The following is a 20,121-nucleotide window of genomic DNA, read 5'->3' on the forward strand; positions in this document are numbered from 1 at the left end:
GGCACGGGTTTGATCCCTGGTAGGGGAACTAAGATCCCACATGCTGTGCAGCGTGGCCAAAAAAAAAAAAAGAAAAAAGAAATTGCTAAATTCTTTTCCAAAGTTGTTGTACCATTTTACATTTCCACTATTGGTATATGAGAATTATAATTGTTCTGCCTCCTTTGTACAGACATACTGTTGTTTTACCTTTGAGTAAAATTTTATTCTCTTCTTAATGTTTTGCAACTTGTGTTTGCATTTAAATGTTTAATAACACCTGGAGTGTATTTTGATGTTTGTTATAAGGAATGAGGTGTGAGGAAGGTATCAGTTTTAATTGTTTTTTTTTGTTGTTTTTTTTTTTTTCAAAAGGCTGGATAGTTGTCTCCACACCATTTATTAAATAGTCTATCATTTTCCCACTGATTTGAAATTTGCTTTCTTAAGGAATTGTTTCAAATGAATGCACTTTTAGGTTCTTTGCCTGTTCAGAACCTTATATGTTCAGATATTAGAGAAAAATGTAGAACAAACCAGAAAATTCTCCATTTATGATGCAATAAGGTATTTTTAAGGAGGTAAAATTATGAGGATCGTGTCCTTTATGTGAGATGTGAGTTGTCAACGGGCAAACTATTATAATAATACTTCAAAAAATACAATTAATATCTTTTGGATAGGGAATATAATTTTTTGTTTAATTTAAAACCATTTTAAAAACAGCTCTGGATGAAATGATCTTTCTGTAACATACATATCATTCCACTTCTCATCACTATTTCTGCAGTCTCCTAGCTTAGAAACTTTAATACCATGTTTGATTCCATTTTCTACATTCCTTCTATCTGTTTCCAAGTTCTTTTTCTTTTAGAATATTGCCTAGATTTACCCTTTCTGTCCATTCCCACCTACTGTAGTCTTGTAAACCCTGTGCCCTGAGTCTCCTTATTAACCATATGGCATTGATTCCAGATCATTTTTCTAAATTACTTTTTCATTAGCTTAAAAAAAACTCTAATAATTCTTTTTTGTCTTTGTATCACTTTCAGAGTTCCAGCTGTTTTCATAACATGGTCTTAGTCCAACTTTAGTTCTTAACACCCAAATAGAAGTCATTTGCTATAATCATATTGATTTCTGCATCCTTGGGTTTTTTTGTTTTGTTTTGTTTTGTTTTTTGGCATGCCACCCATCTTGCAGGATCTTAGTTCCCTGACCAGAGTTTGAACCTGGGCCCAGGCAGTGGAAGCTCAGAGTCCTAATGACTGGACCACCAGGGAATTCCTGATCTCTACATTCTTTATTGCCGTGTTTATGTCATTGTATTTCCTATTGGGGTTTCCTCTATATAATACAATCTATTTATTTATTTATTTTGTTTGTTTGGCTGCATTGAGTCTTAGTTGCAGCACGCAGGATCTTTGTTGTGGCATGCGGGATCTTTCATTGTGGCTTGCGGGCTCTCTAGTTGTGATGCACAGGCTCTAGAGCGCACGGGCTTAGTTGCCGTATGGCATGTGGAATCTTAGTTCCCCAACCAGGGATCGAACCCGCGTCCCCTGCATTGGAAGGCGGATTCTCAACCACTGGACCACCAGGGAAGTCCTCACAATCTTTTTTCACTGTTATCCATCTTTCTAAATTTGGCCTCATCCTTCTTCCTCCATAGATGATTCTTTGATTCTCTCAGACCATGATTTTCCTTTCCCTGAACTCTAATACTTAGAGTTTGTTTCTTCACTCACTGTTCCATCCTTGCCTTCCTACTTGGACATATCTGGTATGTTCTTGCCTATTCTCTGTGCCTGAAAAGCTCTTCTCCAGATCTCATTGTGACTTGTTTTCTCATCTTTTACTGGTCTTGGTTCAAATGGTATGTTCTCATTGAGACCTTCCTCGAAGATCCTATTTCAGATTCAGTCCACTCCTGCCTCTACTCTTCTTTGATTTATTTTTCTGCATAGAACGCAACATATCTGACATAAATTTTGTCTGTCTGTTTATTGTCTGTTCCCTTATAAGCTCATTGAGGGCAGGGGTTTTTGTTTATAATTTTTCCTCCAACACCTTAAATAGTGCCTTGCACATGGCATATGCTCCATAAATATTTAAATGAATGAATAAATGCCATTAGGTTGGTATTGATTGCTCTTTAGTTGTATAAAAGTATTAGTTGTTTAATTGTTTCCTTAACTAAACGGTCAGTTCTTTAAAAGGTAGAGTATATTCTCAACTCTTTCTTGGTGTTGGGCATAGAGTGACCTAACCAACATTAAATACTAACTGGCTGAAGGTGTGGAATGAGAAATTTTGACCACACAAAGGCAGATGGCACTTCCTATTCTGCAAAACTGGTCAAGATACTAAGCATAATTAACTTTCAGTTCTGAGTAGGCTCTTAAAGATGCTTTTGTTAATTAATAAATTAGAATAACTTCTGTTTACTTAATAAATCAGAATAACTTCTTGTTATATAAAAATACGTAGTCATTATAGACCAATTAGAAAATACAGAAAAATATGAAAGAAAAATTAAAAGTACTGTTAATCCCATCACTCAGAAGTAACCACTGTACACTTTTGGACAGCAGCTCCATAATATTTTATAGTATATTTGGACCATAATTTATTCAGCGGTTTTCTTATTGTTGGACATTTCAATTTTTTTTTTTAATACTCTGGTGCTTTTATTTCAATGACATATTTCCATAATGACGCTTCTTGGTTGAAGAATATGTATATATATTTTAAATACTAAATAGATGTGCAGTATCATTTTAGATGGTCATATCACATTCTGTTATATGAATAAACCATAATTTAACCATTCTGTTGTTGAATCTTAGAGTGGTTACCAGCTTTTTGATTTTACAAATTCCATTATCCTGCAAGGCATTCTTGTACACATTTGAGATTATTTCCTAGGGATGAATTCTTGAAGTAGAATTGCTGGATCAGAGGCTGAGCAAATTTTTAAAGCTTGTAATATCACACATAGAAAATGTGATAGTAGTGGAAAATACAACCATAAATTGAACACTTACTTATTTATCAAATACTTATGTGACGGTCATGTTGCCAGTTTGTGAAGTTACAGAAGTGTTTAAAGATGGACAATGTCCCTGTCCTTATGAAACTTTTAGTCAATAGGGGGTACAGCTAAGTAAAATGACAACTTCAGTATAGAATGATAAGTAAAATGAGAAAATATAGATGTACCAAGGAGGGTACAAATATCTAACACATTCTTTGAGTCAGGGAGGATTTCCTGAAGGAGGCCAAGACTAGAAGGATAAGTCACTTATCCAAGCAGAGGAAGTTAGATACACAAAGTCCTGAAGTTGAAAGAGGACATGGTGTGTTCAAGAGAATGAAAGTAGTTAATTAAGAATGGATCATAAACACTGTAGTGTATACAGAAGTCTAAATAGAATGTTGTATTTACATATACAATACATGTATAATGTTATAAACCAATGTTACCTCAATTAAAAAAAAAAGAATGGAGCATAAAAAGAGAGAGAGGAACGAATAACAAATGAGCTTGAGGGAGTTTAAAGCAAGGCCAGGATCAACTAGGTCAGATACTTCTGAGAGGTCAAATAAGATAAATATCAAAACTATGGATTAGGTTTAACAACAAAGGTTTTAGAACGATTTCAGTGGAGTGGTAGGGACAGAGGCCAGGTTGCGCTGGGGTTGAGGAATGTATGTGGATAGAGGCAACAAGGGTAGACCACTTTGGCTCTTATGGGATGCCAGTATTCTTACGGTGGCTATAGGGACAGTGGGGTCAGGGGGAAGGGAATCTTTGTTTTCATATAGGAGAGATTTGAGCATGGGTCCTGACACACAAGGTTTTTAGGTTTTGTGAGAGGGAGTTATAGGAGTTCCTATATGATGTTTCTCTTCAAAGATGCCAATATCATAGGTGTCATTTAAAAAGGGAAAACACAAGCCATAGGGGAAAGATATTTGCAACCATAAAAATAAGAAAAGATTATTGTCCAGAGTATACCAAGAACTCCAACAAATCATTAAGAAAACAAGAGAACCCAAATAGAAAAATGTACAAAAGACATGAATATGACTAAAAAATATATGAAAAATATATAAATTATATGAATATATAATTCAGCCTCAATAATAAGGGAAATGCAAAACAAAATCATTTTATGCCCATAAAATTGCCTAGAGAATAAAATGTTCCACAATATAAAATGTTCACAAGGATAGAGTAGTGGGAATTTATACACGGTAGGTGGGAGTGTGAATTGGTTAGACTACTTTGGAGAATAATTTGTCAGTATTTAGTGACATTGAAGATATATCTCCTACAGTGTAGCAGTTCTCCTAAATGGTTACACGTGTGTCAGGACACATGCACAACAATGTTCATAGCTTCTTTGTTTGCAAAAACAAAAACAAAGGAAACGCAAATAAATGTTCATCAGCAGAGGAATGGATACAAGTTCAGTTTCTGCAAAGTAAAACATCATTTGGAGAGGTATACTGTAGAAGGAGGTAAGATAACTCCTTCATTCTACTAGAGACTCTGGCTGGGGCTGACGTAAAGACAGATGAGCAGGAGAAAAGCATATGAAGTTCTTTTACACACATATGGGAGCCCTCACAAGAAAAAATGAAAACCCAAAGAAGTGAGTAGGCCTAAGTGCTTGTATAGTAGGTTAACAAAGAGTAGCAATTGTGGAAAAGTAAAATTTGGGGGAGACTAAAGAAAGATAGAGTTATTCTAACAATGTCTGTTTGTATAGATTTCTCCTGGCTTTGACTCCCCATCTCTGGTGATAAGAATTTTTCTAACTCCTAGTACAGGGAAGGCACCTTTCACATGGGAATTTTATCTCCTGCTTTTAGGAAGAAAAAGGAAGGTCAGAGTGTCCTTGCATCTGCTGTTTTTCAGGTGTCTTTAACTCAAAATAATCAATATGCCAAAGCAGCATATTTTGGGGTAGCATGTTCTGAGCCCCTTCAATATCTATGTAGCAAAACTATTAAAAAAAAAAATCAAGGAGACTGTAAACAAAATTCAGGGTGGAAAGGGTAGGAGATGGGATTAGGGAAGGATATATAGGGACTTCAGGTGTGCTGATAATGTTCTGTTTGTTAGGCTGGATAATGAATTCATAGGTGTTATTTTTTGTACTTTTTTGTGCAAAATAATTTTTCATAATAGTTTTGAAAGGTGGCAGTAATCTTAGGTAATGTGTGTACAGGGAGTTGACAAAGACTAGGAGGTTTAAAAAGAGAGGAGGCCTGGATATAGCTGGTAGAGAAAGAAGATAGACTTGACTAATGAAAAAGAAGAATTGGTAGGTAGCATTAGGGCCCAATTACAATTAGAAACTAAGAAATTACATTTTACGGAAGTGCTTGGCAGGCCTAATATAGACAGCAGATGGTTGGATTGATTCAGGACTTGGGTTTGTCAAATGAGTAACAGAAGATAGACAGTATAGCAAAGGAGTTAAGATTGTTGGCAAGAGTAGTTGAAGATTTACTACTATAAAGATTCTAATAGAAAATAGAAGAATCAAGGGATTAGGGGCATCCATAGGATAAAAGAAAGGATACGGTGGAAATAAATGATCAAGAGAGCTACTGTATTTCATTGAATCGAAAACATTGTAGGTTGCACTGTTATTTTATGTACCACTAAGAAAAAAAGAACACTGTCGATTAAATATGACAGTCTTTCCTGTCACTTAGAATTTTAATTATATATTTAGTGCACGATACAATATTGAAAGGCTTCTTTTAGTCTAAATTAGATACACATTTTTTAATTTAGGTTACTCTTATACATACATAAAACAAAATATAAGCGAAATTAATTGGTTAAGGAATTCTTAAAACTTTTTCATATATAGTATTTTTTGGACTCACTTTTTCACTCAGACAATGTTTTTCCACACTATATCATTCTCTCTGACATCAAACTTGACGTTTATAAGGAGGGTGTTTGGAGGTGGTGAAGTAGGCATGTTAAGTAATAATCCCAAGTGGGAGTCAAAAGTAAATTATCTCCACAAAATTGCATAATTTTAAGAAATGCTACAGCAGCATTCAATGATGCTCATTCTACAACTTTTGATGCTGATACTTTTAATATTCACACATGCAAGCAGTAGTATCAACTAAAGTATTAAGAATACCTCTGGTTTGACAGTAATTCAGTGATGCCACTGATTGTAAGGTGTATTCGGATTTCAGCAATGTTAAAATGTGAAATAATGCACATCTTATGTTCAGTGGAATATAGTTAGAAGAGTAGTGGTGGTTATCAGGTGGGTTGCACAAGTTTATAGTTTCAGAGCTGGGGCAGTTGCAGGTAGTAACAAGAGTGACCGTGATAGAGGGTGGCTGAAGTAGAGAGGAAACAGTCATTAAACTACAGTCAGACAGATATGATATGACTAAAGGGAGACTTAAAAACCTTTAAAACGTAAGTGGAGATGAGGAAAACAAGGTTAGTGTTTGTTGTATGCATTATCTGGGATGATGATGGCATGCCAGGGTGATGGCACGAGAGAGGAAGACTGAGCTCAAGATGTCAGAGATAGTAAGTAATAAAGGGTTCATGAATTGAGAGAAGAGAGGGGTAAGGGTAACATAGTCATATATCATATAGCATGAGCTTCAAAGGAACAGGGATTTTTACCTACAGTGTATGAGACTAGAATCAGGAGGAGACACAGCCTCCTAATCTGAAGTACAGGGTATATGAGCCATGAGCAGCCTCAAATGAAAGATGTCTTTAGGGAAAAGCCAGTTTTTAGTCGACGTGAAAGAGAAGTACATCAGAGAGGATGAGGATATGGGGAGGTTTGAGTCAAGGTAAAATACGCAAGAAGCAGTGTGGCCATAGTATGAGAGGGAATGATTATCTGGTGGCTTCTTGAGTAGTGAACAAGGACTAGTATGCATGTAGCCTTAAAGTTTCCCCATACCATTAAATGTTGCTGAAAACAGATTTTCAATTGGCTACAGAACTTTCTGTTGAAGAGTATACACTTATTTAACCAGTCTTATTTTGTTCAAAGTTTTTCACTAATGTGACTAGATATCCCATTATATAACACAGTGACTATCATAGTACCTAAATCTTTTTGTGCATCTTTTTTTATATCCTTAGAATAAACTGTAAGTGGAATTACTGGATCAGAAGAAATGGATATTTTTCAGGCTCTCTTGATACATTTTGCTAAATTGAAACTATTTCACATTTTCACAATGCAGGAGTATATCTTTGTTCATTACCTTGCCAGTATTGGATGATATCATTTAAAAAATCTTTACCAATTTGATAAGTGATTAAAGTTAGTATTTTCATTTTCATCTTTTTAGTTATTGGTAAGATTGAACTTTTTTTAAAAAATTAATTTATTATTTATTTTTTTTGGCTGTGTTGGGTCTTCGTTTCTGTGCAAGGGCTTTCTCTAGTCGTGGCAAGCGGGGGCCACTCTTCATCGCGATGCGCGGGCCTCTCACTATCGCGGCCTCTCTTGTTGTGGAGCACAGGCTCCAGACGCGCAGGCTCAGTAGTTGTGGCTCACGGGCCCAGTTGCTCCGCGGCATGTGGGATCCTCCCAGACCAGGGCTCGAACCCGTGTTGCCTGCATTGGCAGGCAGATTCTCAACCACTGCACCACCAGGGAAGCCCTGAACATTTTTTCATATAGTTAATGGTCATTTATATTTTCTCATTTCGAAATTTTCTGTTCAGAGCCACATCTTTTTCTGTCTGAGTTTATATAATAAAAATTTTCTGTATTTTTCACAACTCTTAAACAGGCTTTGTACTTAAAAGAGTCATGTGAATGTGGACAAATAAAGCCCATAATACAGATTACTGAGTTGTAAGACCTTTAATAAATGATCTGTTGCTAGGTTTAAAGAAAAAGAACAGGAATTTTTCATTTCTAAGTTCTAAGAGCACAACAGAAGATTGTAGCCATAAGCCATTTAAGGAAGGATTGATTTTTTTAATAAATAAATTATTTTTATTCTTTTTGGCTGTGTTGGGTCTTCGTTGCTATGCGCGGGGTTTCTCTAGTTGCGGTGAGGGGGGGCTACTCTTCGTTGTGGTGCGCGGGCTTCTGTCGTGGCCTCTCTTGTTGCGGATCATGGGCTCTAGGTGCGCAGGCTTCAGTAGTTGTGGCACGTGGGCTCAGTAGTTATGGCTTGCGGGCTCTAGAGCTCAGGCTCAGTAGTTGTGGCATACGGGCTTAGTTGCTCCGCAGCATGTGGTATCTTCCCGGGAGAGGGCACAAACCTGTGTCCCTTGCATTGGCAGGCAGATTCTTAATTACTGCGCCACCAAGGAAGCCCAAGGAAGGATTGATTCTTGAACTGTTTTTTCTTTAACTGAGATCTGTTTTGGATAAGTAGATAGGTAAACCTCTTTTTTCAGAAAGAAGCCCATAGGTAATTTTTTTTTTCCCTTTGTGGTTTATTAGTTATGGAATAACAGATTAGTTTCTGTAAAAAAAAAAAAATCAACCCTTTTCTGAATTTTCATTTAATTAAAAAGAATTTATGACTGGAGAAAGATAATTTAATAATATAAATAATGGTCCAGTATCTGTAATTTTTCCCCAGTGTCATTAAACTATATTTTGTGTATTGATGAAGGAGTTCCAGTAATACATACAGATCCATTTCTCTTCTGATTGTTACCACAGCCCAGGAGGCAACCCAGTAGTGGTGGAAGAAAGGTGCTGCACAACCATGTGCTTTCTCTTCCATTTATCTGAGCTAACTGGAAAGATTTTTAAAACAGTCTACCTTTTAGTCATGTCATATCTGACTGCAATTTAATGAAACAAAACACTAGTAAATAGTTTTTATTCTCTACAAGAACAATGGAGGTAATAAAGACTAAGAAAATCCAGTTGCAGTGTTCTCCTTAATTCTGCAATCATGGAGCTTATACTTGATGATCGCATCTTTACCCTTTATAATAGTGTGTGTGCGTGTGTGTGTGTGTAGAGAGAGAAAGAATTGTTGTATATATAAAATGGACCAGGTTTTTATATTCTTTTTCTTCATGTTCATTTCTTATTTGGAATTAAAGCTAATGTAAGTGTACCAACTCTTAGATTAGACATAAAAAATTAAGATGTTGACCAAATATGGCTCCTCCTCCACTTTTAGTGCTGTACACATACTGGGTTCTCTGAACATGTTTGTTCAATTAAGTTCAAACATTTTCAGGGAGCTACTACAGGTTTTTTAAAGGGTATTTCCCTGAGATTTTTGGTAGAGAACCTAAACATTTTGAAACACCAGTGTAATACAGTAGTTTTTGTGCTTTTAGGACAGTCAAAATGTTTACATTTCAGGACTTCTCTGGTGGTCCAGTGGTTAAGACTCCGTACTTCCACTGCAGGGGGCGCAGGCTAAGATCCCGCATGCTGTATGTGACTCCCCCTCAAAAAAAAGTTTGTATTTGACCCAATTTATAAATTGAATTTTTTTTTAATTTAAGATAAAGCCCCTTTGTCTTCCTTAATTTAAAACTGATGATAATTTGTGGTTTTATTAGAAGGCACCATTAATGAATACTCTTATTGCTCTGTGAAGTCTTCAGACATAGAATTAAGATAATTGCCTACCTGCTAATTTGGAAACTAATCAGTTAATGACAGTATTGTGGTTTGGTCATATTCAGCCTCCATCATCAGTTTGTTTTTTTTTTTTTTTTTTTTTTTTTTTAAAGGTAAATCTTTATTTATTTATTTATTTATTTTTGGCTGTGCTGGGTCTTCGGTTCGTGCGAGGGCTTTCTCTAGTTGCGGCAAGCGGGGGCCACTCTTTCATCGCGGTGCGGGGACCGCTCTTCATCGCGGTGCGCGGGCCTTTCACTATCGCGGCCCCTCCCGTTGCGGGGCACAGGCTCCAGACGCGCAGGCTCAGCAGTTGTGGCTCACGGGCCCAGCCGCTCCGCGGCATGTGGGATCTTCCCAGACCAGGGCTCGAACCCGTGTCCCCTGCATTAGCAGGCAGATTCTCAACCACTGCGCCACCAGGGAAGCCCTGTTTTTTTTTTAAATATTTATTTATCTTTGGCTGCATTGGGTCTTCGTTACTGTGCGTGGGCTTTCTCCATTTGCGGCAAGCAGGGGCTGCTCTTCGTTGCGGTGGCTTCTCTTGTTGCGGAGCATGGGCTCTAGGCGTGCGGGCTTCAGTAGTTGTGGCACGTGGGCTCAGTAGCTGCAGCTCGCGGGCTCTAGAGCACAGGCTCAGTAGTTGTGGCGCACAGGCTTAGTTGCTCCGCAGCATGTGGGATCTTCCCGGACCAGGGATCAAACCCGTGTCCCCTTCATTGGCAGGTGGATTCTTAACCACTGCGCCACCAGGGAAGCCCCCATCATCAGTTTTTAACAGCTATATTTCCTTAGGTCACTTGCAGGCTAGAATATTTTGTGGCAAGAACTGAAGTGTTTTGTAATATCTGTACTAAGCAAAATACATTCCTTTAAAATAATGCTGAGTGAAAAAAGCTAGTCTCAAAATGATTCCATTTATTTAACATGTTACATTCTTGAAGTAACATAATTATAGAGATAGAGAACAGATTAGTGGTTGCCAGTGATTAAGGATGGGGGTGGGGAGGGGAGAAATGATTCCATTTATTTAACATGTTACATTCTTGAAGTAACATAATTATAGAGATAGAGAACAGATTAGTGGTTGCCAGTGATTAAGGATGGGGGTGGGGAGGGGAGAAATGATTCCATTTATTTAACATGTTACATTCTTGAAGTAACATAATTTAGAGATAGAGAACAGATTAGTGGTTGCCAGTGATTAAGGATGGGGGTGGGGAGGGGAGGAGAGGTGGGTATGGCTATAAAAGGGTAGCACTAAGGAATATTGTGGTGATGTTACAGTTAAGTATCTTGATTGTGGTGACAGTTACACGAAACTATCTATACATGTCATAAAATAGCATAGAGCTATACACATACACAGATTTTGCATGTAAAACTGGTGAAATCTGAATAAGCTTTGTGGTTTATACCAAAGTCTGTTTCCTGGTGTGGGTATTTTACTCGTTATGCAAAATGCTCACATTGCGGGGGGGTGCTGGGTGAAGGACCTTCTTGTACATTTCTTTGCAACTTCCAGTGAATTTATAATTACTTCAAAATAAAGTTTAAAAAAATATACTTCTTTAACAAGAACTCCCACCCCAAACCGGGCAGTTATTAAAGGAGGATGTCCATTCATTTGGTCATTCCTTGCTATCACCTCCTATCATCCAATGATTATTACAGCAGCACAACAGAGGACTCTCTCAAAAAGAAGAGTTCTTTCTAATCTCATGCTTTGGGGCAATGTATTTTCATTTATAGTTGCTTGTAAAACCACTCTTAGTTCTAGAAAACCCATTTCTAGCTCTGCCATAGCTCCCATGGCTAGTAAAGGATTCAAATGTTTGCATCCTCTATTTTCCTGTGTTTTGGTGTACTCAGTATGAAACCTTAAGGAATCTTAACACACAAAAGAAAACATGTACAGCCTTTTAAATATTCAACAGGATAGACTCTTCTATTTCAGTAGATGCAAATTGAATCATATTGTCCAACTTCAAGTAAGCCAATCTTATGTTTATTAAACACACTGATAAATATACTGTAAAGTGGAACATAGTGTACATGCTTTTCTGGTGAACACTTTGGTTTAACTGTAATACTCCAAGGGAAAAAAACTTATAACTACTGTTTTCACATAACTTGATTTTAATTTGTTTAAATATAAACATTTCTTCAACCCAAAATGTTCTTAAATACGAGCATAGTAATAATAATGGTAGTAATGATAGCTAACCTTTACTGAGCACTTGCATAAGCCACATACTTGTCAAGTACTTTTTACATGTTATCTCATTTAATCCTCAAAACAACCTAGTGAGATAGGTACTATTATATAGATGAGTAACATATCTGAAATAATACAGCTAGTAAGAGAGAGGGAATAGTTTGAAAGTCAGTCATATTCCTGAGCCTACACTTTTGACCGTTATTCTGTACTTCCCCCTTATGCCATGCAGTATAGGAACTCTAAAGTTAGAGGCTGACATGTTGGCAGTTATTACATATTTTAGTTTTGTTTTATTCATAGGGCACATGTATGAAATCTGTTTCTTGCTGAGTTCAATAAGGTGAAACCTTCCCTGACTTATGCAGGACAACCTGCTTTTCTCATTTTTTTCTTCTCTTGCATATCCTTTTTCATGGAAACCAGACTAAATTAAAAGTTGTCTTAACATTTGTATTGGTATTTTAATTTAAGGATATCTCTTAAAACTTAGAAAGACTTGACCTTTAAAATATAAAATCTTATTGCTCTTGTGTTTAATTTTACCAGTTATTTTGTCTCCAGTATGAATCTAGACTACAGTTTCTTATGCTTGTTATGTAGAAGATAAAGATTAAAATGTCATTTAATACATTTACTGATTTTTATATAGGATCACTATTACTGAAGCAAAAGTTTTATTGCTACTATTTTCATTTTTAGTTTTTTGTGTATATGTATTTAAACAGGTTGTTGACATTTTAGCCATCACCACTAATAATCATTGTTAGAGTTCCTTTAGCTAGAAAACTGAGACATGAACTTCAAAAGGAGACAGTCCTCCCTGAGTTTTTCAGCATAGGTTCAGAATTACCTCTTTATCCACTGATGCTCTTGGAATTCCAGGGATATAAGTTGGTGGATAGGATCTGTAAAATTACTCTCTCCATATGTTATCAACCCCGTAAGTAATAACAACTGATGTTTTTCAAAGGTCAGACTTCATCCTTCTAAACAGCTATAAGCATGAAAACAAAGTCTCTTGAGATATTTCAAAGTACATATACTTTACATTGGAAGGCCCTTCCCAGTCTGCTTATTCTACATTATATAAAAGTCTAAAAAGTCATAGACTTGTGTTTTGTTTTTTCAAGTTCAGTAGTTCAGGTTGAAGCAACCAGTTTGAAAGTAACAGCCTGTGAACTGTGACTGACTGGAGGAGAGGTGGGAAAAAGTAATAAAAATAAGTAGAAGTCCAGCATTTGGGGATTTACTCTTTTAGTCAATCCTGAGGACATTACTGACTCAATGATCAAGAAAAACATATTTAGTATACACTAATTAGAAAGACTGAGACATAAAAATGCATTGGAGGGAATTCGCTGGTGGTCCAGTGGTTAGGACTTGGTGCTTCCACTGGTGGGGCCCGGGCTTGATCCCTGCTCAGGGAACTAAAATCCCACAAGCCGTGAAAAAACAAATAAACAAAATGCATTAGAATTTCATGAGATATACTTACTATAATATTTAATATTTTCATGTTTAAAATTTATATTCTAATGAGTGAAAAATGTGTCATATTACATAACAGGGACATGTGAATTAAATGAGTAATACATGTAATACACAAGTAATAAACTTAGCATAATAGCACCTGGCTCTATAGATGTTAGCTACTATTATTATTTTTGTTATCAACATCTCTTCCTCTAGTTGGAGTCAATTTACTGTCACCTAAAGTAAAACTTAGTCTCTGCCTGTACACTTCTTTTAATTTATTAAGTAAGTATTCTGTTATTATTGTCTGGCTTTTGTGTGTTAACTTTATTCATCTGCATGGTCATAGAAAACTAGAAATAGGTTTATTTTGTTCTGTTTGTTGCCATGGAAAACAAAGGAGGCACCAGTTGATACTATACAGCTGGAAATAGCAAATGTCAATAGGCTAGAGAACTATAATTCATTAGTAGTCTTTTTTTTTAAGGTATAATTTACACACCATAAAATGCACCCCTTTAGTGTGTACATTTCATTGTTGGTTAGTATATTTACAAGGCCTTATACTTTTAAGGGAACAGTTTTTCCTAAGTATTCTAATTATATTTCTTTTCTTAGCTGCAAGTCTTTACTTTTGCCCATGTGGTTACTACTTTCTGTACTCTTCTTGTCTTCTCTGAAATTCCTTTTGATTGAGGTCTAATGTCATATCTCTTTTGGGAAGGCTTTCTTGATTCCTTATACATTTAGTCTCCTGCTCTGTTCTCCTGCAGCCCTTTTTTTATCCCTTTGTTATATTGCCTATCACATTTATATTGTGATTATCTCTCTTAGTTATTTGTCTTCCCTTTCAGACCATTTATCTCTCAAGCACAGAGACTGTTCTTGTTTTTCTGCTGTCTTCAGGAGCTAGAACAATGCCTGTTATGGTATGCTTTTCAGTACATATTTATTGAATGATAATAACGACAGATAGTCCTGGCTGTCCCTGAGCCTTCAGCATGTACTAAGAGTTTGATACACTATATTCAGTGGTGAATATTAAAATAATGTGCTTTTTGTTGCTGGGAATCATACCATTTTAGTATTGGAAGGGACCAATTTTCCCACACTCAACACGCGCACATTCACATATGTACACAAAGCAAATTGAAATCCATAGAAGTTTAACAACTTAGTGGTGAAGCTGGAACTGAAAACCCATGTTACCTCATCTTGTCCTGTACCATTTTATTTTCTCTTACACCCTGATGATTTATAATGAAGATTCATTCGTTTCCTAAAGTTTAGGGTGAAGACCTTGAAAATGTTAATTTAATTCATAATATTATCTTTCTATTTTTAACCATAAGTAAGGGACTTGTTGCCAACCAGAATACTGGAAAAGAAGTTGTAAATTGGTTGAAACAGTGACAGCATTTTCCTGTTTTATAGACCTCCGTGAGTGAAAGCCTTCAGAGAGAAGCTGCTAAGAAGCAAGCAATGAAACAGGTAAGGTAGAAGGGTGAATTAAATGCATCTGGTGAAGTAAGTAGTTCAGCTCACATTTTAAAGTATCAGTTTTGGTGTCTAGGTACCTGAGACTAAAAAGAATAAGGGTGTATAAGGAAAAATTTTATCTTGACACTTGTTTTCTGAAAATGTATAAGATGTTTCTTGATTTACATAGATTTCAGATTTCTTGTATAAATTTTAAAGGAGCAAAACACAGGGAAGAATTAGCTCCTTATTGCTGTGTTGTAGATTAAACCCATTTCTGCTTTCAGATGACTTAGTCTGACGATGGATTACATGGTTTAATAATTCCTGCTAATGAGCTTACTTGCTAAAAAAAAAAACAAAAGATCAACCAAAATGATTTTTTTAAAAAATAAATTTGTTTATTTATTTAGTTAGTTAGTTATTTTTTGGCTGCGTTGGGTCTTTGTGTACGGGCTTTCTCTGGTTGTGGCAAGCGGGGGCTACTCTTCGTTGTGGTGCGCAGGCTTCTCATTGTGGTGGCTTCTCTTGTTGTGGAGCATGGGCTCTAGGCATGTGGGCTTCAGTAGTTGTGGCACGTGGGCTCAGTAGTTATGACTTGTGGGCTCTAGAGCGCAGGCTCAGTAGCTGTGGCACACAGGCTTAGTTGCTCCACGGCATGTGGGATCTTCCCTGGCCAGGGCTCGAACCCATGTCCCCTGCCTTGGCAGGCAGATTCTCAACCACTGCGCCACCAGGGAAGCCCCAACCAAAGTGATTTTACAGTTTTATAATTATTTCAAACTCATCTAGCAAGGAAGGGGAATATCAGGTGATTTTTGGTAGACTTGCTAGCACCTTATATTTATGTACACTGTATAGTATTTCCAAGTACTTTTATACATACATTATCTTTTTAAAATTCTCACAAACCTGCCCATGGGCCTGATAAAGAAGTTTGAAACTTCAAAAGGATGTTACCCCTCATGATCACGCAGCTCATTACAGAACTAGGCCTGGAGGTTTAGTAATTTTTCTCCTACTGTACCAGTGTATTTTAGATTTAGCTGCAGTAGAAAACAATGAAATTAAACAATGGCAAAGTACCTTTCTTTTCAATTTTAATTCCTTTTCCTCCACATTTTCTTTAATTTTTGGCACCTGTTTTTCCCTTGTGTATCTAGAATCCTGCATAAGGATAAATTTGTTAAGCACTTTCTATGAGCCAGACATTATGGCAACTCCTTTCTAAGAGTTATCTTTAATTCTTACAGCAGTCCTATTTTAGGATAATTGCTCTTATAATCTCTATTTTGTAGTTGAGGAAATGAAGGCAAAAAAGATTTATGTGACTTTGATGAGATCTCATAGTTAGTAAATGGTCAAGTTGTGTTCAAACCCAGGCAGTGAAATTGCAGAGCCCAAGCTTTTAGCCACTGTGTTTTACTGCCTCCTTGGGGAATGGGCACAGAATTATGTTTTTAGTTACTTTAAGATAATATCTTAGTGTCATATGAGATATAACATGTAACTTAGCAGCCTCAAAATGATTTAATATACACATAACATTAAAAACTTTGATTCTTTAGCATAAGTGTTGGAGTGCTTTGAATTAGAATTTTAGAGCTCAGAATTTTAGAGAGACCATCAAGTTCAGTTTCTTCACTATATGGATAAGAGAATTAGTTCTAGAGAGTCTGGTGACTTCTCCAAGTCATGTAGGTATCTTGTTTTCTAGTGTTCTTTTCACATTTTTTGCTGCCTTTTTTTTTTTTTAATTAATTAATTAATTTGATTGACCCGGCTCCTTAGTTGCAACATGCATGTAGGATCTAGCTCCCTGACCAGGGATCGAACCAGGGCCACCCCCTGCACTGGGAGCATGGAGTCCCAACCACTGTGCCACCAGGGAAGTCCCTGTGTTGCCTTTTCTTATTCACTTAAAGCATAAGTCCCAAATCTAATTTTATTCTTAACTCTGGCTTGTTCAAATCCACTTTTTCTGATAGTGGGACTTTTTCATAATTTGCCTGGAAATTGGGGATGCTGCTACAGCTCTTCTACCTCTCACCTGCCTGCTGCTGCTATACTACCTTTCACCTTATTTTCCCCACTAGAATGATTCAACTCTTGTCTTCTGCTTTAATCTCAAACTAACTTTTATCATGAAGAATACCACCTTGATTGCATTTACTAAATCTAAGAGAAAATACTCTTAGAAATGGGGTACTTTATCTGTTAGACCTTTCTTCTTTTCTTTTCTTTCCTTTTTTTAATTTTTTTTAATTTTTTATTTATTTATTTTTGGCTGCGTTGGGTCTCCGCTGCTGTGCACAGGCTTTCTCCAGCTGCGGCAAACGAGGGCACCCCCCACCGCAATGAGCAGGCCTATCACTGCAGTAGCCTCTCCCATCGTGGAGCACAGGCTCCGGGCGCGTGGTCCTCAGTAGCCGTGGCACACCTCAGTAGCAGTTGTGGCGCACAGGCTCAGTAGTTGTGGCGCATGGGCTTAGTTGCTCCGCGGCATGTGGGATCCTCCTGGACCAGGGCTCGAACCCATGTCCCCTGCATCAGCAGGCGGACTCCCAACCACTGTGCCACCAGGGAAGTCCTTCTTTTCTTTTCTCTTTTTTTTTTTTTTTTTTGTTTTCTTTTCTCCCCTTCCCTTTTCTCCCCTCTTCTCCTCTCCCATCAGTTTTTTTATCTGGCCATCAGGTGCACAGAACTGATGTTGTCAACGTTATTATCTTATTCCCTATTTCACTGGAAAAACTTTTAATATGTCATCATTAAAATAATATTTCCTGTAGGTCTTTGGTAGATATCTGTTTTCAAGCTAAGGAAGTTCTTTTCTGGTCTTGGTTTGAGGTTTTGTTTGTTGTTGTGTTTTATTTTTTGAAAGTCATGAGTGAACTATATTCATACCAGTAAAGATCAATTTAACTTTAGAAAATCAGTAATGATCACTTCACGTAAATGATATAAACACAACGTAGGTATAGAGTATTCTTTTTATGTTCCATTGCATTTGGTTTACTAAAATTTCATTAAGGATATTTGTTTTAAGTGTTAAGGAGTTTTTTTTTTTTTTTTAATCATCGGTGAGATTGGCCTGTGATTGTCCTTTTCTTCCACTGTAATTATCCAGATTGAAAAAGATATAAAAGTCTGACAGTCCCAAGATTTAGTGGGATAAGTTTGTTTCTACTTCATTACTTTCTGTCCTGACAAATTAGTGTTTTCTACATTCTGCTTTCTTTGGGTTTATTTTGTTATTTTTCTTACTTTTGAAATGAGTGCATAGCTGTTTTCAAAAGCCCTTTCTCTTTTCTAATGTGTTTAAAGCTATACATTTTCCTCTAAGCACTGGTATAGCTGTGCTTATCTCACAAATTTTTGGTAAGTAGTACTTCTTATTCAGTTCAAAATATTTTCTAATTTCTGTTACGATTTCTTCTTTGATCTGTGGGTTATTTAGAACTTAATTTTTAAACATATAGGGGTTTTTTGTTTCCTTTTTGTTATTGATTTTTAACATGATTTCTTTGTGTTCCAGGATGATGCATTGTATTGTTTCATGTCTTTAAAAAATGTGTTGAGATTAACTGTGTGGTCCAGTAGTTTTGAATAAATATTCCTTTGATGATTGAAAAAATATTCTAAATGGTTTTTTTTGGCCAGTTGTGTGAATCCATATATATTCATACTAATTTTTTTGGTCTCTTAATTACTGAGAGGCATATGTTAAAATCCCCTATTATAGTTTTGGACTTGTCTGTTTTTCCTTAGATTTCTGTTCAGTTTTTACTTTATATATTTTGGGACTTAGGTTAATTAACAGTACCCTATATCTACACACATGCCCTCTTGCCGCTCTCCAAATATACAAAAAAGCAAGTTATCAATTTAAAACAATTTAGTGTCCTGTTTCCCTTGCTTTTTGTTGGTGTGATGGTGATGATTTCTTGGATTCCATGTTTTCCTCGTCTGAGTTTTCCAGGTTGGTTTTGGGGAAGGAGTAGCAGTGCTAATTCACCATGTAGGCAGGAGAATCATTGTTGCTCTGAGGTTAAAGTAAATGTTGAAATGTTTAAAAAAATAATTATTTTTTAATATCTTAAGCAATATTCCAGAAAAGAAGTTTTTAATTTGGCATGTACATCATTCCAGTCTAATTGTTGACATGTAAAAACCTGAGAATATCAGGTCAGTTCTTTGAATAATTTATACTATCACCCTATCACTTAAAAGGATCACTTTTATGTTCCACATTGCATTAGGCAATGTACCAATTAAAGAAGAAGTTAAAATGTGTACTCTTTGTACCTCAGGAACTTACAAGTTGGGACAAGAGGCCAAGATTTGTGAAATAATTAGAAAGTAATAACATCAGGAGTATTCTTAGGAACTATATATTGCAGTACAGAATGTGCCATCAGACTTCAAAAGAAAGACCTCATTGCGGGTAAAAGCCCTCAGAGATGGCCTCATTTAAGAGGTAGGGGGTGAGCTGGCCTGAAACTCTAGATAAGATTTTGATGGCCTGAAAGCAGGAGGAGGAACATTAAAGTATTTCCCTAGAGAGGACCTACAAACAGCCAGAAAACAATTAGCAAGATGGCAATAAGTACATACATATCAATAATTACTTTAAAGGTAAATGGACCAAATTCTCCAATCAAAAGACGTAGAATGGCTGAATGGGTAAAAAAACAAGACTCATCTATATACTGTATACAAGAGACTTACCTCAGATGTAGGGACACACAGACTGAAAGTGAAGGGATGGGAAAAGATATTTCATGCAAATGGAAACTAAAAGAAAGGTGGGGATAGTAATATCAGACAAAATATACTTTAAAACAGAGACTTTAATAAAAGACAAAGATGGGCATTACATAATGATATAGGGATCAGTCCAACAAAAGATATAACACTTGTAGATTTTTGTGCACCCAACATAGGAGCACCTAAATATATAAAGCAAACATTAACAGACCTAAAGGGAGAAATTGACAGCAATACAATAATAGCAGGGGACTTTACTACCCCACTTATATCAATGGGTAGATCATCCAGACAGAAAATCAATAAGGAAACATTGGCCTTAAATGACACATTAGACTGGATGGACTTAATAGATAGGTACAGAATATTCCATCCAAAAGCAACAGAATACACATTCTTCCCAAGTGCTCATGGACCATTCTCTAGGATAGAACATATGCTAGGCCACAACACAAGTCTTAATCAATTTAAAAAGATTGAAATCATATCAAGCATCATTCCAACCACAGTGGTATGAAACTAGAAATTATAAGGAGAAAACTGGAAAAAAATCACAAATATGTGGAGATT

At 36.4% G+C, this 20,121-nt stretch overlaps 1 protein-coding gene across 3 annotated transcripts in view; it reads left to right on the forward strand.

Moving 5' to 3' along the window:
- The window catches only part of NSRP1 (nuclear speckle splicing regulatory protein 1), a 52,767-nt gene that overhangs the window by 21,283 nt on the left and 11,363 nt on the right, over positions 1-20,121 (forward strand). For all 3 annotated transcript variants that reach the window (XM_036837209.1, XM_036837210.1, XM_036837212.1), the window contains exon 3: positions 14,740-14,796. In XM_036837209.1, the coding sequence (XP_036693104.1) occupies positions 14,788-14,796 (9 nt within the window). In that variant the 5' untranslated portion in view covers positions 14,740-14,787. The remainder of the gene's footprint in view (positions 1-14,739; positions 14,797-20,121) is intronic.

This window comes from Balaenoptera musculus, chromosome 20, assembly GCF_009873245.2.
Source record: "Balaenoptera musculus isolate JJ_BM4_2016_0621 chromosome 20, mBalMus1.pri.v3, whole genome shotgun sequence".
Lineage (NCBI taxonomy): Eukaryota > Metazoa > Chordata > Mammalia > Artiodactyla > Balaenopteridae > Balaenoptera > Balaenoptera musculus.